The sequence below is a fragment of the Cyprinus carpio genome, chromosome B12 (assembly GCF_018340385.1).
Source record: "Cyprinus carpio isolate SPL01 chromosome B12, ASM1834038v1, whole genome shotgun sequence".
NCBI classification, from domain to species: domain Eukaryota; kingdom Metazoa; phylum Chordata; class Actinopteri; order Cypriniformes; family Cyprinidae; genus Cyprinus; species Cyprinus carpio.
In genome coordinates this window covers 15848945-15872397 of record NC_056608.1, presented here as the reverse complement: position 1 = coordinate 15872397, position 23453 = coordinate 15848945, and the positions used below count along the sequence as shown (strand labels likewise).

Here is a 23453-nt window from a genome sequence, read left to right as displayed (position 1 = left end):
GGAGTAGAAACATCCTAGCCACCATGCACAGGCATGTGCTTTTTGAACCAAAACAGCGGCAGAAGCGCCTGACCTGGGCTACAGAGAAGCAGCACTGGACTGTTGCTCAGTGGTCCAAAGTACTTTTTTTCGGATGAAAGCAAATTTTGCATGTCCTTCGGAAATCAAGGTGGCCAGAGTCTGGAGGAAGACTGGGGAGAAGGAAATGCCAAAATGCCTGAAGTCCAGTGTCCAAGTACCCACAGTCAGTGATGGTCTGGGGTGCCATGTCAGCTGCTGGTGTTGGTCCACTGTGTTTTTTATCAAGGGCAGGGTCAATGCAGCTAGCTATCAGGAGATTTTGGAGCACTTCATGCTTCCATCTGCTGAAAAGCTTTATGGAGATGAAGATTTCGTTTTTTCAGCATGACCTGGCACCTGCTCACAGTGCCAAAACCACTGGTAAATGGTTTACTGACCATGGTATTACTGTGCTCAATTGGCCTGCCAACTCTCCTGACCTGAACCCCATAGAGAATCTGTGGGATATATAAGAGAAAGTTGAGAGACGCAAGACCCAACACTCTGGATGATCTTAAGGCCGCTATCGAAGCATCCTGGGCCTCCATAACACCTCAGCAGTGCCACAGGCTGATTGCCTCCATGCCACGCCGCATTGAATGCAGTCATTTCTGCAAAAGGATTCCCGACCAAGTATTGAGTGCATAACTGAACATAATTATTTGAAGGTTGACTTTTTTTTGTATTAAAAACACAGCTCTTTTATTGGTCGGATGAAATATGCTAATTTTTTGAGATAGGAATTTTGGGTTTTCATGAGCTGTATGCCAAAATCATCAGTATTAAAACAATAAAAGACCTGAAATATTCCAGTTGGTGTGCAATGAATCTAAAATATATGAAAGTTTAATTTTTATCATTACATTATGGAAAATAATGAACTTTTTCACAATATGCTAATTTTTTGAGAAGGACCTGTATTAGTTAACATCATAAAGTTAACATGGATTTCATTTGGTTTGCCCCCTTTAACTTTAATGCAAAAACTGCATGAAAAGCTAATAAATAATTAAATGGTCAAAATTTAAAATTACAATAAATAACAAATTAATACAATCAAAATAAAGGACAAAAAGCACTCAAAAAACACTGCTAAAAATAAGTTATTATATAATTAAATATTCTAGTTTAGGTGCATGTGAAAACTTTAACTTGCATCAGAGTCGTAAATATGCAAATATTTAAGTTATTCTTTTTGTTGTGTTTTTTCAGTGGGTATTCTCAGAGGGTACTTTAAAAAAAAAATTGGGATAACATTTTTTTTGTTTACACTTTTTAAAACCAGAAACCTTTCTGCTTATATGTAGGTTTAACTAAAACATTGATTCCTATATTTCCAATGTGGTTTCAGTATATTTATGTGGACTTTTTAAGCTACTGTGTACATTACAATTCATGTTTCAGGCAATGGCTTTGTGTTTGTGATATTTATTTAAATATATTTTAGATGGTGGGCCTGGACGCTCATTAAAGACCTGTCTCCAGAGGAGATGGTGCAGATCAGGGCTAAAGTGGCCACATTAGAGTGTCTGAAGGGGCAGAGAGCAGATCTTGGCCTGCAGAGAGCCTGGGAAGGCAACTACCTGGTTAGTGTTTAAAACTGTCTAGTTTAAAATAAATGATAATACATTTAGTTTACATTGTTTAACACAACATTTTTTCTATTTTTTAGAAAAAGGACAGTCCTGGGACAGCTTCTTCCTTTACTCTTGTTTCCAGTGATCTGCAGAGGAAAGATAAGTTCATGAGAGTCCTCTTCTCCTGCAATGTCCGCAAAGTATGTCCTTCATTATATTCGGTTGAGTCCTCTCTGACTGACAGTTACATGAATCATTGCTGCAATATTAGATGTTTGCTTAGCATGTAATGTTAACCTATGCAATATTATTGTCTTAACAGATCAATCGGTTCAATAAAGCAGAGGATCGAGCATTGCTCATCACCGACCGCCACCTTTACAAAATGGACCCCGTCAAGCTGTACAAGCCCATGAAGAGCATCCCACTCTATAATGTAAATATCTAACTTTCTGATATCATAAGTTGCATTCACACAGCAGCAGAATATAATTGGCAGTCATATTTGGAGTGTCATAGTTAAAATTAAGTTAATAGTGAGAACTGGACCTTAAAATAAAGTGTGAACATAATTATTCTAGTTTAACTCTAGTAGAGGGAGAAGTGAGTTATGAAAGTGACTCAAAATTAAATTTATTGACATAAATTAATTTCTTCATCCAACAGAAACATTAATGGGTTTTATGGCTATGTACAGTGGGTTTAATAAGAAATAGCCTATGTAAGTAAATCTCTGATTGCTTTCTGAATGTTGGAAAAGAGCAGTTAACATCTCTTGATTTGGGGAAGGTCAATGCCCAGCTGAACCTCTCCTGTCACTCACATTTATTTATTGCTTTGGTGTCACAGAACGCACAGGTCAGGGAAATGGATAAAATGATTTATGTGACAGCCAAAAACAAAAATAACCTCAAAAACAAAAGGATATCAAGGACACTGATTGCATTATTAAATGGTTGGGCTGGAGCTGTGTTCTAGAAAAAACATTACTGAGATAGTATCCCAAAAATAAATAAATAAACACCATGTTAATCCCCCCCCCAAACAATCCACCCTGCAACTCAGCTATGCTCCTCCTCCTTCATCCGTCTCCTTCTCCACCGTTGTCATGCCAACATCCCAGGGGATGTGGTTGTCATGGAGACAGAGCGGGAGGGGAGATCAGCTGATGTCTAGTATCGTTCCGGCATGTGCACAAATTTGCCTCCTCTGTGTTTTCCTTCTGCTTGGGCTTGTGTGTGTCTTCACACTTCTGTAGGCTTTCTTTGTTTTCATCCCTTCTCTCCTGTTGAAGTCTCTATTTTCTCTTTATAGATCTCTTTATGTTCACTTTATTTTTCTGAATGCTGTTTGTTTGGGTCATTTATCTCGACATGATAAATAAGAAATGATAATTAAATTGCTCAGTATTATTATAGAAAGAGAAGAATATATGTACCTTATTGCAGTGGTTCCCAATCTGAGCACCCCAACCCCCTCTATTATTTGCAATAATGACATTGATTTTTTTTTCTTCTTAGAAATACACATTTGATTTAACAGTAGTAGAAGTTTAAGTAAGGATGCAAAAAATTATGTTCATTATCATCTGTAACATCTGCAAAAATTGTAACAACCTCATTTTTATATGGTGGTATTTAATTATTCTTACTGTTTGAGTTTTATTAAAATTAACCATTGTTCTTCCATAGTGGCTTATATATTTAGTAGCTTGCATATTTATATCATGGTAACCAGGGTTAAAACCACACATATTAGCACCTTAATACCATGGTAAAAATGCAACTATATGGTTTCTAGGTATTTGTATGAAAAACAGTGTTCTAAATACATTATGCACAAACACTATAGCTTAATCACAAAAATACTGTAATTATATTCCATTACTCCTTTAATACGTTTAATACATATGAATTAATAATATAATAAAATTCTATATGAATATCCCACATTTCTGACACAATACCATGGTGCCATTAGTGTTACTACAGTGAATCCATGGAAAATCATGGCGATTTGTAGATTGAAAATCCTTCTGACTGTATTGTTGCGCACAGTGTTTCATCTGGTTTGAAACTAAATCACCGAGTCATTTGTGTTCTTCACTGAATTCAAGCGCTTCACACTGGATCTCACAATGTTGTTTAGTGCTTGCGTGACTGAGACTCACCAGCGAGTGAATGCATCTGCTCTTGTAAACTCATGCTGCGCTGCCGTTTGAACTTTAAGCCGAGCAGATAAAAGCTCTGTGTGTCACGGTTCTAATGTATAGCACTGTTTCATTCCATTTTTGGTGCCTAAATATTAAATAGAACATTTATTGAGCTCGTGTTTTCGGAAAATTATACCACAATAATTATCGCTATCATTTTACTGCCCAGCCCTACCTCAACACCCCCCCACCCCCAACTTTTACTCTGACAACCCCCCCCCCCCACTGCTTAATAGTTCACAAAATCCCACTGCATGATTCTTACATAACGAATCTTTGATTAAACAGCAGGATCTATATAATTCCTTCAATCACATCCGAACACATGAAGTCAGTGGTAATGTGAGACAGAGAGACCAGAGGTGCCTAATCCATATTTCCACTAGCATTATGTGCATATCAGGATATCACAACCTGTTCTGGCCTGGTCATCGGTGTCATGTTTGACCCCTCACATTTATCTTTCATAACTGTTCTTTAAATATTTACTCATAAGTGACAAATTGCTCATATCCGGCATTTTATAATGACTGTATTATCATTTGGCCCTAATTTGGTCACACCAGCTGTCGCATCCTGCATCCTTTATTCTGTGACACCATCACCAAGGTCTTAGATGAGGTAGAGTTGGTTTCCATCCAGCCAAGCTTTATTTTAAGATAAATGAGGGTGAGATAAATGGTATTGACAGTGTGGTGTGGAGTCCTTGGTTTCTTAATGTATTCAGCTAGTGATTTTTGCCCAAGAAAACTGATCCATGGGGGATTTATTTCCCTCTAGCTGTTTTACCCTAGCCCAGACTGTGTTCGTTGAACCCTAACCCTAGAGTTGAAGAGGATGAAAGACAAAGTGATTTTACCTCAAGGAAAATGCATCACATTTTCAAGTCTTTCATCTTGATAAGAGCAGTTGTGTATGGAGGCTTGCTATGGTTTTTGGGTCAAAAATAGCTATCTGGAAGTCTAGTTTTAAAAGTTAATCTGTTTATTCATGTTGGTTTCAGACATTTTTAAAGAAAGAAATTGTCAAGTGATGACCACAAAAAATCAAGACCAAAAAAAAACAAAATGATTAATTACATAAATACATAAAAACATTAAAACTTAACTTTTCTTATTTTTTTTTTTAACATACCTACTATCTATTTTTTTTCTTGTACTGTATTTTTTTCCCATTTACATTGACTATTTATTGACTTTTCTTTTTTCTTTTTTTTAAGATACTTGCTATCTGGTCTCTGTATGGCTATCTGGGGTCCTTTCTGTCTTTGCCTGTTATGTTTTTCTTGTTGAATTGCAACATTTATTATTATTTTTTTATTCTTATTTATTCATTCATCCATTCATTCATCCATTTTGAAAATGATATTTAATTTATATATTGAAATAAATATAAACATAGTTGAGGTGTATTGAAGGTTTGTCTGCATGACTAGCATTTTAAATGCATTTTTGCATATAATAGAAATAATATAACCTCATTGGCCTTTGCAGTCTGTACTGACACCTAGTTGAATTAAAACTCAAGGTCCCAAACACCAACCCACCACAATCAAACATCTAATAACCCATAAGTTATCATGACCCCCATGTTTATTTATTGTTTGAACAGTGTTTTTATAGTTAACTAAACTAAAACTTTTTTTGTTGATTAAAATAAAGCTGAAATAAAATAAAACATGAGAAAATATTTTCCAACTAAAATAAAATTTCAGTTTCAGTTGACATTCTAAAATTACTAAAATTAAAAAGAAATTAAAAAGAAATTAAAACTGAATATAAATAAAATAATAATAAATACAAAAGTACAAAGCAAAATTACTAAAACTTAAAGTAAAAAATACTTAAAATGTTAATAAATGGTATATAAATTTATACTAAAATACAACTGGTTCTGAAGGTCATCTGTGCTGGAAGTAGTGTCTAACCTTGTTTATTGTAACACAGTATGATTTGGTCCCACACCTTAATGTACCAACAGATGTGTAATGTTTCCTGCAAGTGCACCCTCAAAACCCAGGGCCCTTGTTTGCAGCTTCATGATAATGAGAACTAAATTATGGCAGAGCTTATTAGTGCATGCTGGCCTGCTGTGTGTCTGTATGAGTGCTGTTTTAACTCGTATCGCCCTTTCTTCCTGTCTCAGGTGACCGGAGTGAGCATTTCCCCTGGGAAAGACCAGCTGGTCGTCTTCCACACCAAAGACAACCGGGACCTAATCGTGTGCCTGCAGGGCATGGTGCCAGCGGGGGACAGCCGCATTGGAGAACTGGTTGGGACCCTGCTCAGCCACTTCAAAAGGTGACATGCTGAAAGTGATTTGGGAGAGATAGCAGGACTCTGGGGACGGGGCCAGGGTACATAAGGCTAAGAGTGCCAACCACGATAATTCAACCACTCCCTTTAACTGCAGTGCCAGTTCAGGGCATTTAAGGACAGAGCAGCCAGCTTAGCCCTGTCAGATTCGTACCCCTGTGGCTTTTTATGAAGCAGGAAAAAAATTTGTGTCTTCTAGATTTGAGAGCTACTTTAAGCTCCCTAGAATCAGCCAAATGATTGCACAAGAGCTGAGCATGGTACAGAGAGGAGATACAATGTGTTCTGCTTGATGTTTGCTAAATTATGCCCTAGTGTGTCATACTGTGATTGCTGAGGGGTTATACCTACTGAAATCGACGGGCGGTAGACACTATAATGGGCCGTTTGGTGATTTTGTATGGCTTATGAATCAGAAAAATGAGATGGACTCTAAAGGTTATCTGAGGGTATGTAAAGTGTATGTCTGTCTATGTACTGAGATTAGAGGAAAGCCAAGAGATACGGGTAAAATGAGGGCAGTCTGAATGAAAGTTTCCATTTTGTGTGTCTGTTTGTTTTTATGACTAAATGAGCCTGGCTGACAGGGCCAATTATAATTTAAAACACACCATAGTACAGATCAAAATAAAAAAGTTTCAAAAAAAAGAAAAGAAAAGAAAAGCACAGTAATCCAGTTAATGAAGTTTCAATTTCATATCTATTGATTTTGGCATTATTTAGCAATTTCTTTTATATTTATTCATTTCTATAATTATATTATTTTATTTTTGTATTTATTTTACATTTTAACTTGCCTATAGTTAATTTCCACTTTAGTCTCTATATTCAAGTTGGTCAAACCAGATCAATAAGTATACTACTGTTCAAAATGTTGTCAAATGTTGTCATGTTGAACAAAGTCTTTTATGCTCACCAAAACTGCATGTATTTGTTGCATTTATTATTAAAATGCAGTTAAAATAGTAATATTATGGTTAAATATTATTATATTATTATAAATAACAGTTTTATTATATTATAAAATGTAATTTATTCCTGTGATAGCAAGGCTGAATTTTGAGCAGCCTTTATTCCAGTCTTCAGTGTCAGATGATTATTCAGAAATCATTCTGATATGCTGATTTGGTGCTCAAGAAAAATTCATTTTTATTATCAAACAGTTGTGCTGCTTTGTTTTTGTGGATACTGTGATACATTTCATGGATACTGTGATACATGTCAGGATTTTTTATTGAACAGAATCTTCAAAAGAACAGCATTTATTTGAAACTGAAATCTCTCAAAACATTTCATCATTTTGATCAATTTAATGCAAATCTGCTGAATAAAAATCAATTTCTTACTTTAAAAAAAGAACTAGGAGTACATACAGAACAATATGTCAGTTACATTCAGAATGTATGTGCATTAGCCTTGTTGCTCCAAAATACAGAGGTGATGCTCAACGTGTATTTAATCCTTTAAATATTTGAGTAAGCATTGTTTTGTGTTCTAGGCCAGACAGATGAAGACTGTAGTTCGACTACAAATCAACTGCACATGTAAACGTACAGAGTTATATCGACTTGCCTTAAAAGGATGCTTCATTGCTTTTTCTGTAAATAAAGCCCCTGTATCCCCCCAAACAGAGTGTTTTTTAGAAAACACCTTGCTAATGTTTTGCTGCTAATGACCTGCAGCCGTAAGCTTTCTCTGGATCCATCCATCAGCATGATCCATTCGCCGAACAAAAGGCCAGGCTCTGATGCTGCTGTATTCTGCTACTTTCCTCTCCCTGTAGATCTGTACTTAACCTTTATCTCTCCTCTGCTGTCCTGCACAGCAGCCTGAGCACTAACCACCACAGAGAGACTGTTCCTTCCTCTCTCAGTTCACTTCATATTGCGATTTCAACAGTGACACCTAGGAAAGAGCTTGTATTGTAGTGCAAATATTGTAGTCTGTTTAAATCATTTTCAATTAAACTGACCCTATCACAATTATGCATGATGTTGCTGTTAAGTGAGTTTGGATCTCTGAGCACATTTTGCTGAGGGTTGACACTGAACTGGTTTGACTTTTCTGCCAGAGTGGCTTTACGGGAAAACTGCAGACAAAACTGTTTCTCCTGTGCTATGTATAGATCAGAAGAGCATCGCATGTATTGAAAATCAGTCTGACTGGCACAGTCTGTGCCATATGCGAGTAAAATCATAACCCTCTTATCTGCATTAAGAATGTTGTCAACAAAGTCTCTGATAACGCATTCGGCTTTAAAGTGGCCACTTTCTCTCTCAACATTTTTATTTTTCTCTGAAACTTGCTTTGTGTTTATCCTAGACTACGAATCTTTCTATGAATATAGAAAATCATAATCATAAATGTAGATAGCCACAAATGTTGAATAAAATAGTATTTTTATTTATTACCATTTAGTTTAATTTATTTTTATTTCAGCTTTTAGTTTCTGTTTATTTCTAGTTCCAGTAATTTTAGTACTTTAGTTGAAACCAGCAACATTTCTAATTTTTAGTTTAAGGACCAGTTTTAACAAATAGAGCAAATTAACGCGCAAGTGCAATTCCAAAACAGCGCCAATGGGCGTGGAAATTTCCAGACGCAATATCTCATTAACATGCAAATTGAAGAACACAGACACAACATCTCATTTACATATCGACCAACGCAATATACCAAGTGCAGCGCAAATTAGCATGGTCGCTAATAAACAATAAAGAAATAAATAAGCCACATAACGTCGAAAAGAAACCGAGGCCAAAAGATTAAGAGTTGAAAGAGGTTTTGATAGAGCTGGTATTGCGTGACTTCTATCCAAATAAACCAATACATCTTTTATTTCCTGAATCAAATTAAAAATAACATGGCTTGGCAAACGATATATTCGGATAATGTGTTCTTTCCAAATAAATTAATACATGTGAAAAAACAAATACCAGTAATTTGCTGATGCAGCCATTTCAAACACAAAAAAAATAAAACAATCTCAAACACAAAATATTAAATAAATGCACAAATACAATTAATTAAATAATTTTTTTGTATGTTAAATAATAGCGCAAATGCCAGTCATTTGACGAGCACAAACGTTAGTAAAACGCATTGAGTGATTTATTTGAATACTCTCCTCCCATATATTTTGCGTCTGAAAGGGAAACTCCTAGAAATGCATATTCAATAACTGTCCACACCTCTTCAGTGCTTTACACTGTAAATCCTGACAGTACTATTTTAGTGCCAAAAGACGGCACAAGCTGTTAGTAAAACTGGCCAAAGTTTTTTATCTAATATTTATATTTAATTTTTATTTCAGCTTTATTTCAATTAACAAAAACGTTTTAAGTTTTATTTTTCAACTAAATTCAGTGTCCATTTCTCAAAATTTGTGAATTTTTATGTATTCCTTATTAGGTTTGCAAAATGATGAAATTTTCCAGTAAATTCTGGAAATATTCCAGAAATTTTTGAAATTTTCCAGGATTTTTTGGAATTTCCAGGGATTTTTGGAAAGTTTCCGAGAATTTACCGGAAATTTTCCACCCCTTTGCAACCCTATTCCTCATGCAAATGAATGAGAATTTTTTGGGGAAAAAAGCTTCCCCATTCATTGTACGGTAGCTGCATGGTTGGATTAAAGGGGTCCTATTATGCTCTTTTACAAGGTCTTGACCTTAGAAAAATAGAAAGTCATTTAGATTTTGAATAGAGCTGTGCATTAAAGGGGTCCTATTATGCTCTTTTACAAGGTCTTGATTTTGTTTTGGTGGTGTACTAGAACAGGCTCTCATACTAGGTTGTTTTCGAAAAACATATATTTTCCACATATTTTACATTATTACAACACCTTTCTCCCCAGTCTGGCATGAACGGCTGGAATAGTTCCTGCATCAAATGAAATCAACTAAAATATGCTGTGATTGGTAAGCTGCGTCAGTCTGTGTTGTGATTGGTTAGCTGGGCCAGTGTGTTTTGTGATTGACAGCACTCTGCGCCTGGTCTAGAAAAGGTCATGCCCCTTATCATGGCCGCCTGCTGTGAGCTTCAGTGTAAATATTGCATCAAAATCAAATCAATTTAACCACGATTTAAACCCCGATGATTGTAACCACTCTAAGCTCATCTGCCTTGGGAACACCAGCGCGTCTCCAACATAGTGATAACACCTTGTTGCCTTCTCTAGTACAGCTCAACCAGGTCTCGTCCCATTCATCGAACTTTGTGATATCACAAATCCCCGAAAATATGCGTTGTAGTCCAAACGAGTTGTTCGATGTAGTTTTTGAAAAGTGATTTCTGTTAAATAAAATATCTCCTTTTGAATTTGACTTTGGGCTTTGTAATTTTGCAGATCTTTTTATGCTCAAACAGCAACAATACAGGCTAACTGAAAAAGTGAAAAAGCATAATAGCACCCCTTTAATGGGTAAATAAATATCATGATAAATATTGATGTCGTATATAATGGGTGGGAAAAAATATTAATGATCATTATTGATGTTAGATTATTAATGATTTTGGCCATATAGCCAAGCTTAAGTTTTGAATGACATCAGTGTAAGTAGTTAATAACAGAATTGCATTTTTTAAGCTATCCCTATAAAATGTAATCATAAATGTAGATAGCCACAAATGTTGAAATAAAATAGTATTTTTATTTATTACCATTTAGTTTAATTTATTTTTATTTCAGCTTTTAGTTTCTGTTTATTTCTAGTTCCAGTAATTTTAGTACTTTAGTTGAAACCAGCAACATTTCTAATTTTTAGTTTAAGGACCAGTTTTAACAAATAGAGCAAATTAACGCGCAAGTGCAATTCCAAAACAGCGCCAATGGGCGTGGAAATTTCTGTGGGTGATTTACTAATAACATGCAAATTGAAGAACACAGACGCAACATCTCATTTACATATCGACCAGCGCAATATACCAAGTGCAGCGCAAATTAGCATGGTCGCTAATAAACAATAAAGAAATAAATAAAGCCACATAACGTCGAAAAGAAACCGAGGCCAAAAGATTAAGAGTTGAAAGAGGTTTTGATAGAGCTGGTATTGCGTGACTTCTAGTTGAGGGTTCCAAGCCATCTTTTATTTCCTGAAGCAAATTAAAAATAACATGGCTTGGCAAACGATATGTTCGGATAATGTGTTCTTTCCAAATAAATTAATACATGTGGAAAAATCCTCTCCCTTCTACCATGTGCTCTCTGTTCTCTGTGGTGCTTTCTCCTATAGCAACAATAATTGCAGCCATTTCAAACGCAAAATAGTTTAAGACATGCTTTTTTGTGTGTTAAATAATAGCGCAAATGCCAGTCATTTGACGAGCACAAACGTTAGTAAAACGCATTGAGTGATTTATTTGAATACTCTCCTCCCATATATTTTGCGTCTGAAAGGGAAACTCCTAGAAATGCATATTCAATAACTGTCCACACCTCTTCAGTGCTAATTTGTCACTGTAAATCCTGACAGTACTATTTTAGTGCCAAAAGACGGCACAAGCTGTTAGTAAAACTGGCCAAAGTTTTTTATCTAATATTTATATTTAATTTTTATTTCAGCCTTATTTCAATTAACAAAAACGTTTTAAGTTTTATTTTTCAACTAAATTCAGTGTCCATTTCTCAAAATTTGTGAATTTTTATGTATTCCTTATTAGGTTTGCAAAATGATGAAATTTTCCAGTAAATTCTGGAAAATATTCCAGAAATTTTTTAAAATTTTCCAGGATTTTTTTTGGAATATTCCAGGGATTTTGGAAAGTTTCCGAGAATTTACCGGAAATTTTCCACCCCTTTGCAACCCTATTCCTCATGCAAATGAATGAGAATTTTTTGGGGAAAAAAGCTTCCCCATTCATTGTACAGTAGTTGCATGGAAAATAGAGCTTGGATTAAAGGGGTCCTATTATGCTCTTTTACCCTTAGAAAAAAGAAAGTCATTTAGATTTGAATAGAGCTGTGCATTAAAGGGGTCCTATTATGCTTTTTTATTCAGGGTCTTGATTGTGTTTTGGTGGTGTACTAGAACAGGCTCTCATACTAGGTTGTTTTCGGAAAAACATATATTTTCCACATATTTTACATTATTACAACACACTTTCTCCCCAGTCTGGCATGAACGGCTGGAATAGTTCCTGCATCAAATGAAATCAACTAAAATATGCTGTGATTGGTAAGCTGCGTCAGTCTGTGTTGTGATTGGTTAGCTGGGCCAGTGTGTGTTGTGATTGACAGCACTCTGCGCCTGGTCTAGAAAAGGTCATGCCCCTTATCATAGCTGCCTGCTGTGAGCTTCAGTGTAAATATTGCATCAAAATCAAATCAATTTAACCACGATTTAAACCCCGATGATTGTAACCACTCTAAGCTCATCTGCCTTGGGAACACCAGCGCGTCTCCAACATAGTGATAACACTTGTTGCCTTCTCTAGTACAGCTCAACCAGGTCTCGTCCCATTCATCAAACTTTGTGATATCACAAATCCCAGAAAATATGCGTTGTAGTCCAAACGAGTCGTTCGCTGTAGTTTTTGAAAAGTGATTTCTGTTAAATAAAATATCTCCTTTTGAATTGGACTTTGGGCTTTGTAACTTTGCAGATCTTTTTATGCTCAAACAGCAACATTTCAGACTAACTGAAAAAGTGAAAAAGCATAATAGCACCCCTTTAATGGTAAATAAATATCATGATAAATATTGATGTCGTATATAATGGGGGAAAAATATTAATGATCATTATTGATGTTAGATTATTAATGATTTTGGCCATATAGCCAAGCTTAAGTTTTGAATGACATCAGTGTAAGTAGTTAATAACAGAATTGCATTTTTTAAGCTATCCCTATAAAATGCTGTCTATGAAGGCTCAATATTTCTTTTATCCTTCCCTACTTTCTCTCTTCTTTTCCAGTGTAGAGATGTAGAAGATTAAATATTTAAGGTTGTGTGACTGCAGCTCTATTTTTAACCAGGCTCTTCTTCATTGGCATGCACAGCACACAGGAAGCACTGCACCTCTTTCTCTCTACAGAGGGAATACCTCAGCGCTCCAGCCATCACACCTGCCTTTAAGCATTATTCAAAGAGTTTCAAACTACAGCCCGACAGATACACACCCACACATACCCAGTCAGACATGCGCGCACACTCACACACATCTGTCTGCATCACTGTTGCTGTCACTCAAGCTGTCACAGATATCAAGGAGCACTTCACTCATGTACTAAATAGAACGTGTGAAGACCCGGGTCAGGATTAGCTAGACTATTTGGAGTCTTGAGGTTCTGTTGACTACTTTGTTGCAGCAAGAAAAGTCCTCAGTTTCCATTATTAGCCTATGTAACTCTTTCAAAAGAGGGAATTCCGCTTTGAGATGCCAACTCCAGTGTGTTTGTGTAATCTGTTTAAATTGGGCTCGAAACAAAGGTGTTGGTGTCAGCTCAGCTAGTGTCTCATCTGAATGAGGACCCTTGTCTCTATTGATCACTGTGGCTTGAACTAAAAGGCTCTGTGAAATTAAATGAAAGAGTTCTCTACAGGAATTCATTAAGCCTGTCTTCTTTTAACACTTTTCTGAGGGAATGAATGGTGCCTTTTGGACTCAAATCCTGTTTCAAAGCTCCTGGGAGAGTAAGTTGGAGTTTAGATGTCTGAGAGAGTGTCGTTTCTGAACCTCTGACATCGTTATAGTGTTAAGGATGTGGGGTCAAAGACTTGTGCTTCAGGCAGTAGGAAAGCAAATGGGGGGCTTTGCATCTTCCTTTGACTGTAATTATATATTGACATGCATATAGAAGGTCAATGGGTCATTGAAAAACTTGTTGACAGTAATCATTTACTAATATTAAATCATCCTTCAGGTTTGATTTTCTCTTGGCTTCAGGGCTTCACTTTATTGCTTCCTTGTGCACTGCTAAAAATCCAGATGATCAATCTTTTCTCTCTTTTTTTACTCTGTCAACTCAGCAAAATCACATGCCATTACTCTCTATTGATCCCAACTTGCTCTTTGATCACTTTCTGTGTGCTTAATACCCAGAGTGCTTCAGAATGACCTTCATGCCCTCGCTAACAAAACTGGGCCAGATTCCAATCTGCACTTCTCTCTAATGCTGTTAATGTGCAGTGCTGCAAACGAGTGGAGATAAAGAGTCTGAATGTGTGTGTGAGAGAGAGGGAATTTACAGCAATACCCATTGTGTTCCAGCAGTATATCTGAGGTTGATACCTGATTGCTATGGGCATGATGGGATAGGGATCATGTTGGTTCTGCCCACTTTCATACTACCCCTTTTAGTGACAAGTAACAATCACACCACAGTTTTATTTCTTATGTATCTAAAGTATGCTGTATGTTAACATCCTGTAGTGTACTTAAATTTTGTTTAATGTTTTCAGAAGAGATACTTAATTCATTAAAAGAGATATTTTGATTTAAACTATACCAAAAAAATGGCATGGTTTTAAGCTTCCCATGAACCTTTGAGAGAGAAGCAAATCAGTTAATTAAATTTGAGTTGACATTCATGTGTGACAAAGACTGACAAGGTCTTGTGTCACATTACTAAGAGTGAATTTGACAATTGAAATAACAGTACAACTAATCATGTTCTGATATTAAAATGCAAAATAAAATGTATAAAAATGTAAAAAATAAATTAACAAAAATAAAATCTAGTTTTGAAATAAATTAATAATATTAATATTTATATAGCAAGGATGCATTAAATTGATCAAAAGTGACAGTAAAGACATTTATAATGTAACAAATATTTGGTAACACTTTACAATATGGATCATAAGTTAACATTAGTTAGCTACTTTAGTTAACATTAACTAATACTTCTAAAGCATTTAATAATCTTTGTTAATGTTAATTTCATCATTTACTAATGCATTAATAAAATCAAAAGTTTGCTTGTTAACATTAGCTAATGCACTGTGAATTAACATGAACTAATAATGAACAACTGCATTTTCATTAACTAACATTAACAAAGATTAATAAATACTGTAATAAATGTATTGCTCATTGTTTGTTCATGGAACCTTATTGTAAAGTGTTACCAAATATTTATATTTCAAATAAATGCTGTTCTTTTGAGCTTTTTATTCAACAAGAAATCCTAAAGAAATTATGTATCATGGCCTCTACAAAATTAAGCAGCACAACTATTTGCAACATTAATAATAATAATAATAATAATAATAATAATAAATGTTTCTTGAGCATCAGATCAGCATATTATAATGATTTCTGAAGGATCGTGTGACACTGAAGATTGGAGGAATGGCTGCTGAAAATCCAGCTTTGTCATCACAGGAATAAATTACATTTTAAAATTTATATAATATTTGTATTTTATATTTTTGATCAATTTAATGCATGCTTGCTATATAAATATTACTATTTTATTTTCTAACTAGATTTTTTTTTTTTCACTGCCTTTCCTCGCAGCCTCTCAACTGTTTGTATTCCCACCTTTTTAGGGTTAAACCATATTGTTAGTACAGAAAACACCAAATATGACAATAATAATGGTGTGTTTTTCCAGACAGCAATTTCTGCGGCATCACTGTTCATTCTTTATAAATCAATAATTTTGAGAGGAGAGTTTTGGAGCAGACATATAAGTGAATTTCCTCCATTGATGGGATCAGATTTCTAATTCCAAAGATGCTTGCTGGCTTAAGTGTGTGTTATAGCGTCAGTGTAATGAGAAGCGGGCATGATACAGCATAGAGCTGGGATAGGAAGCTACTCTGTGCCTAATGTGCTGGATTATATATGCACACAATAAAATGAACGTTTTTTCAGGCCTCATTAGTCTGTTTGCCAGTGACTTTGTGTCGATGTGCTGGCTGCAATCATTGTGTCCTTCAGCAAGGTCGTCCTTCATGCTGAACACTTTTCAAGGCTCCAAATGGTCAAGTTTACACCCCTCTCATTTGTCCCTCTAGTTCTCTCATTTTTCTTTTCCTTCTTTTGTTTTGTCCGCCATTATTTCTCTCAGGCTCCACTAGTTCTCTTTCTCATTCCATCTCTATCTGTTTTTTTCCCTCTGTATTTCTCACCTCACCTCACTCTCACTGCTGCAGATGCAGTTTCCATAGCAACTAGACGATCCATGTCTGTCTGATATTTAGTCCATTAGTTGGCCTGCCGGTTTAGAATACTAATGAGTAAAAGAGAGAGAGCGAGGATTCTCTAAATAGCTCCATTTGCCTGCCCTTTCAAGGTAAAGGCTGCTATGAATTGCCTGTTGCAGTGATTATACTGAAATTTGTATGTAAATGAGTCGCTTACAGTAGCCTGCAGAGGGAAAACTCATTTCATCCTATCCGAGCGAAACGAAAAAGCGGGAGTTCGCAATCTTTGATGTGCTTACATGCACAAGTCTACTCTCTGCATTTGTTTATTAGTCAAGTGTAAATTCAGGTTCCACTTTCCTTTTGATTTTAACTCGAAGGAATTTGGAACCTTTTATGCTACACTTTCAATAGAAAATAAATATTTATTATAGTATTTATGCGTATTTATTACTCTACTGTATTAAAGTGAGGAGTCAATACTTTTTTTAATGTTTTGAAAGAAGACTCACCACTCATTGTTCACCAAGGCTGCATTTATTTAATCAACTATCCAGTAAAATCTGTAGCTTGGTGAAAATATTATTACAATTAAAAATAGCTAATTTCTGATTTAATATATTTTAAATAATGTCACATGATCCTTTAAAAATCAACTGATTTGGTAAGAAATATTTCTTATATTCTTTTCATCGATGTTGAAAACAGTTGTGCTGCTTAATATTTTGTGGAAACAGTGCTGCTTTTTACAGGATACACTTTACTTGAAGCCTTTACGTATAATACATTATAATGCATTGTACAATCTCATGACTAATTGTTATTACATGGTAATACATTATAACAGATATAATGTATTAAAACGGTTAAATGTGGTTATAATTATTTACAACAAGAAATATTATGAATATTATATAATGCGTTAAACCCTTTAATAACCCTTTATAATGCATTATACATAAAGGCTTTATGTAAAGTGTTACCAAAAGTTCAAATAGCTCAAGCTGAAAGTTCAAAAGAACAGCATTTATTTAAAAAAGAAATCTTCTGCCACATTATATACTTTTGATTAATTTAATGCATCCTTCCTATTAATTTAATTTAAAAAAAAAAAAACATACTGACTCCAAACATTTGAACGATTGTGCATATTAACATACTATTTAAGCTTATTTTAACCATTTTCACATTGTTTTAAAAACATATGTAGTGCATTACCTATATAGTACAGTATATATATATTAAAATACCTATACAGTACCGTAACCTTTAATTTATTATTACTATCTTTTGTTTGGATATTTTTGTTATGGTAAAGCTGTAGTAACCGCCATTATTCTCATGTGCCTTGTCCAGCATTTCACCATCCAGTCCAATAGGTTGTGCAACAACAACTCCAGCAATTAATCACTAAACGCTGCCAGGCACAACATAGCAATCAATCACAACAATTAATTAACACAGATGCAGCATTACCAGCTCCATGAATGAACGCAGCATTCTAAAACGCAAGCTCATGGAAGAAGCTTGACCACTGGGGTCACTGTTGGACATGTTGCTTCAAAATAAGTTATTAGTAACAGTATTCATTCAGTATTCACATTTATCTAATTTTATTTTTGTACTAGCCACTAGTTTGTTGTCACATCAAATATGTGCAGTACATTGTTGTTCAGTGTTGTGCTATTTATGTGCTAGCTGGGTGTGTTTGTGTGTTTAGTCATTCTGATCTGAACTGCTGTAGAGAAAGGCTTAGCTGAAGAACAGGTTGGGGGATTTATATGGCTGTTGGAGTGTAGGTGGATGGATATGATATTGTGCTGGTGTGCATTTGTATTGGAGTGGATGAATCTGACCTACTTTCTCCTGTGCTAGCTCTGCATTGCCGCGTCTCTCTCTCTCATGGCTCCACCCCCACTGCCCTTGTGTCTTACATTCCATTACTCTCTGTGTTCCAACCAGCCGAGATGTGATGATGGGAGGATGCTTCGCTGGCTCATTTACAATCAAAATATGAACCCTTCATAACACCTAATAGCGGCACTTTAGAATACTTAGATTTATTTTAAATTGTAAGAATATTTGCAAATTTCAGTTTTTAGTAATTTTGCATCATATTAGCCTATTGTTTTCGTTATATTTTTAATAGGGCTGTCAAAATTTACGCATTAATATAATAATGCGTTAACGCAAACTAATTTTAACGTCACTCATTTTATTAATGCGCAGTTAACGCAGCATGCATGTTCTGTTTGACCCATTGCCTAGCCTGTAGTTGGCGAAATGGAGATGCACAGTGTTGACAACTTAGCGACTTTGTCGCTAGATTCAGTGACTTTTTTCAAAAAAGTGCCTAGCAACAATACATAACACATAATCTGACAAACCTTATAGTTTCTGTGACTCGCCGGTACTGCTGCGAGCGCAAGGTCTCTGTTTCCCAGTGCGCGCATACCTATCTCTCTGCATCTGCTCTGTTCAGCAAGTGGCTGAGAGGGGCAGTGCTTTCAGTTAAAACAGATATTATGTTGCTTCTCTAATTTTACATGCATATTTTGCATGTTCATAAGAAGTGAGCTGCCCTGTCCTGCAAATAATGTAAACAGGCTTGTGTAAGTAAATTGCTCAGTGCAAAGAAAGAGAAGTTATGGGAACCTGGTATTTCTATGTTCTTTTATTCATGTGTCTAATAGGCATGAACAAGTTACTTGAAAAGCATCTATGACCTTTGAAACATGTCTAGTCTTCATGCTCTATGTTGAGTATGGTTTCACTAATAATAAACATAGATTTGCATAAAGCATCCATATTTGTCCATGTCCATGTAGAGTATATAAAACGTTGAAAGTGTTAATTTAAGGTACATTTAGAACAGATAAAAAAGTGTGATTAAATTGCGATTAATCACGAGTTAACTCATGACAATCATTCGAGTAATCGTGATTAAATATTTGAATTGATTGACAGTCCTAATTTATAATCAAATAAATGTAACCTTGGTGAGCATATGGGGACTTTTTTCAAAAACATTATCTTACCGACCCCAAACTTTTGAATGGTAGTGTATATGCAAGGAATACACTAGTCAGAGAAATAGCTTTTTTTGTGAATTGCTTGTTGCACTCTGGCTTGGGTTTGGAGTTAGAAAAATATCTGAAATCATTCATCGCATATCCTCACTCAGCCTCTCCATTCCACTCTTTTATACCCCCAGTCTATCCTCTCTTTCTTCACATCTCTGGTCTTTTATTACCAGTTGTTACATACACTGTCCCTCCTGCAGTGATCCTCTGCTGAGGCTCTGCTCTGTGCTTTGATGTTCAGACACTGATGAATGACAGTAAGGAGCTTTATGGGTATATTATAGACATTATCTGGAAGTTTGGTAGGTCATGCTTGACTCCAGCAACAGCCTCTTGCTGCAAATGAAGTGCTAGGCTGTCCTTGCTACCTGCCACGCTCTGAGAAATCTACATTAACACGCTTGATTTCCATTTACGATGCGTGCATAATTATTAGGCACGTTGATATTCTTTCCGATTATATCTTTTTCCAAGCACATTTTACGAATTCCAAACCACATCAATCTTAATACCTACTATTAATTTTGTGTATCTAACAGTAAGTTTTGGGAGTTCATTTTAGTCCATCTCCTATCCTGAAAATTCTGTCTTGCAGAGATTGACTAAAAATGAGCTTCTAAAACTTATTGCCAGATTCTGGAAGATAAATTCTTCAAACAGTGGTACAAGAGGATGTAATGCTGGTCCTTCAAGAATAATTCTCAAATTAATCTTCATGTATTTCACAACACTTTAGCATGTTATTCTTATAGTGAGGATTTTACCCAATTTTTACCCAAGCAAAGTCTCTGAGAACATGACACCTTGTAATTCTGGAGACTCCAGGTAGGTTTCATTTCTGGAAAATGGTGGAACTGGAGACTAAATGATTGATGCTTTTACACCTAATTCTTCACATTAATTCTTAATTCTTTTGCCATTAACGTGTCTTTTCTTCTCCACCTTTTTTTTTCTGAACCCGCTGACGGAATGAGCATTTAGTTGTCCAGTGGTCATGTCTTAACTTTGCAACTTCTGTATTGCATTAGTTTTGAATATTTCTCATGTGTATTAAATCTCTTTCTTGGCTCATTTTATCTGTAAAAGAAAACCTGCTTAATAATTATGCACACCCGAATACAAGAAGTTTTTCACTTCCAGCTTTCATGGACAATTATATATCACTTATAAATGATTAAATACAAAAATAATAGTAGTTATTAAGATTGATGTGGTTTAGAATTCGTAAAAGGTGCTTGGGGAAAAAAAATATGATCAGAATATCAACGTTCTTAATAATTATGCATGCACTGTAGTAGACTGTCATATAATAATATCAACGTGTCATGTCTCTCAGGATTATTTTTATATGCTTTTAAGTGACCAGAAGTTGACCCAGACTGTTTTAAAGTTGTCCCCCCAAAAATGTCATTTTGATTGTGCAGCTCCCATGGGGATTCTTTCAGGAAGTGACATTGTCTCCTCAGTAGCCAACAGGGCAGATAACAATGGATGACGGGTGTATAAAGTGTGCTGATTTTCATGGGGCATCTGTCCCATTGTATTGTGACCACTGAGGAACAGATTGTCTATACGGCAAATCGGTGAATGGTTTACCTCACCCTTCATACTGCACCACACACCTGCTGTTCATCAGAATGAATTCTATTAATGATCCGATTCATTCTAAACCTTCAGCACAGGTCCACTTTGATCCCTGTGAACCCTCAAGAAGAAGTCTGTCTGCACAAATACTGCCTAAATATTACTGCTGCCGGTAATTTCAGTTCCTGGTATCCTGACGGGAACACAGGGGTCTGTCTTTAGTCGAGGAGTAGACCTGCAGGTGTCTCTTAAGCTTGAAATCATGCAGATACCATAAGAAGTATATATGGACAAACTTCCTGCTTTGATCTGATCTGAGCCTTCAAATTTACTTGCATATTAGAGTCATGCTGATTCAGTTATATTAACTCTTTGATGCATTTTTAAAATATGCTTTAAGCTTGAAATCATGCAGATATACCATAGGAAATATTGAGCAGCTTCCTGCTTTGATCTGGTCTGTGCCTTCAAAATTACTTACATAAGAGTCATGCTGATTCAGTTATATTAACTCTTTGATACAATTTAAGATACGTTTTAAGCAGTTAGAGTGTAATATTTTCAAACCTTCTTCATTTATTTGATCTTTGACTCTGAGAAAAAGTATATACAGGAGGTTTTTCTTTTGTTATAGTATTTAAATATAATAATATATACATTATACTTTTTACTTTTTATATTATTTATATTTTTATATTATTATTATTATTATTAATGACAATAAACTCTTAAAATATCTTTTGTTAAAAAACAGATTGGCAATGACAATTTTATTCTGAATTTGAAAACTTTTATAATTCATAGAACAAAGTGATTTCTTTCAATTAGAATTCATGCATAAAAGGATTGAAAGGGTTTCTTATTTTAATGAAACGTGTTCATTTAGATGTTACCACATGAAATGCACTATTTGGTTACCTAGCAAAGCATTTTGACTGTGTATTTCCCTGCAAGCTTGGCCTCTCTGTCGGCCATTGTTTCCTCTTTTGCACTCTCATTTTCACTTACATGCTCATCCCTCTATTCATCCCTCTATCCCCTTCGTATTCATGCCCGCTGTTCTCTGAGAAGAGCCCCAGCTTTGATCAATATTTCTTCTTGCTAAGCCTTTTCTCCCTGTGCTTCTAAATGACCTACTTTGTAATCTCCTCCTTAACAGCTCTCTTTAAAACTGTGAAAAAGAGCAAAGGCAGTGAAGCCCCACCACTGATCTGATACATATTAGAAGCTAAAGCTTCCGCTTGTGTTTGATAAATAGTAGTTTTAGAAGGCGGGCTTTACTGCACAGACAGATTTGAGGAAGCTGAATAATTGTATTTCCTACAGTAATCTGTCTACTTGGCTTATTCATCATCAGTGCTGGTGCTTCAGTGAACGTCATGCTCCTTTTGGTAGATTTCACTCATTGAAAATGAACTAAATGCCAATGAAAATCTAATGTAGCAATGCTTAATTGTTCATTAATTAATCAATGAGGTATAATTTGATTTGTTGTAGTCCATATTTTGAATTTAGGGATCATGGTTAAAAAATCATTTCCACTATCACAAGCTGTGCTCCCTATAATCCCTCTTCACTGTAGGACAAGATTAAATAATAGCAACCTCAAAAAGGTGCTTACAGCCTGAGGAAGTCAGTCCATGTGTTCGAAAGAGAGAGTAAGGGTGAGAGACCTGCACACGTGAAGTATGTGATAACACCATGTGAGGAAAGCAGTGCAGTCAGGTTACCGGGTGGGGCATATGAAGCAAAGGATGCTGGGATGCTGCCTCTCTTCTCTGAGGTAGTGCACAGCAAGCATTTTTTTTTCGTTTTCAGGATGTGAAGACGGATTAGCCCAAGGGCATATCTGCTATTTTGGGAGGTGGGGTGTGACTGTGTTGCAGACACACATTCATTCTTCTCTCCTCCCACTTTCCCTCTTTCCTTGACCCACTAAATCTACTACAGCAAAATTGCTTTGCAGATAAATACAGATGCAGAATAGTGATCATAAGAGACTGTTAGCTCTCTGAACCTCAGTTGCATCTGCTGGTCTGGCAATGGAGGCTCGGTTAAGAAAATCCTGCTTTTGACCTGCTAACCTTCTGATGTATGTGCTCACTGAGAGAGAAGGAGAAACTATTTATTTATGCTTCATTGCTAAAGGGTTTGTTTTTTTATGGCACATACACAAAAAGCAAAGCATTAAAAGTCAAGATAAAGCAACTCAATATTGATGGACATTTTATTTCAAAGTGGTCCTAAAATATTAAGAGACAAAAATTATGCTTTAGACTTATGAATTTCATTGAATTAAATTAAACTTAGGGGAAATTTGATACATGTACATGCATAAAGTGTTTTAAATAATACACTTTAAATATAATTTTAAATGTAACACCTTATTTTTGTGCAATAGCTCCTTGAAATGTATGCTTGTGGAACGTTCTTTAAAATAAATGCCATTTGGTTTGAAATTTTATGTAATGCAATTATATATATATATATTTAAATGTGATTTGAGTCTCAAAAATGCCTGTGTCATTT

At 35.4% G+C, this 23453-nt stretch overlaps 1 protein-coding gene across 1 annotated transcript in view; it reads left to right on the top strand.

Moving 5' to 3' along the window:
• myo1d (myosin 1D) overlaps window positions 1–23453 on the top strand; it is a 73570-nt gene that overhangs the window by 43261 nt on the left and 6856 nt on the right. Inside the window, exons 18-21 of the mRNA XM_042735622.1 lie at window positions 1508–1646; window positions 1733–1837; window positions 1960–2073; window positions 5995–6149. Of these exons, the coding sequence (XP_042591556.1) occupies window positions 1508–1646; window positions 1733–1837; window positions 1960–2073; window positions 5995–6149 (513 nt within the window). The remainder of the gene's footprint in view (window positions 1–1507; window positions 1647–1732; window positions 1838–1959; window positions 2074–5994; window positions 6150–23453) is intronic.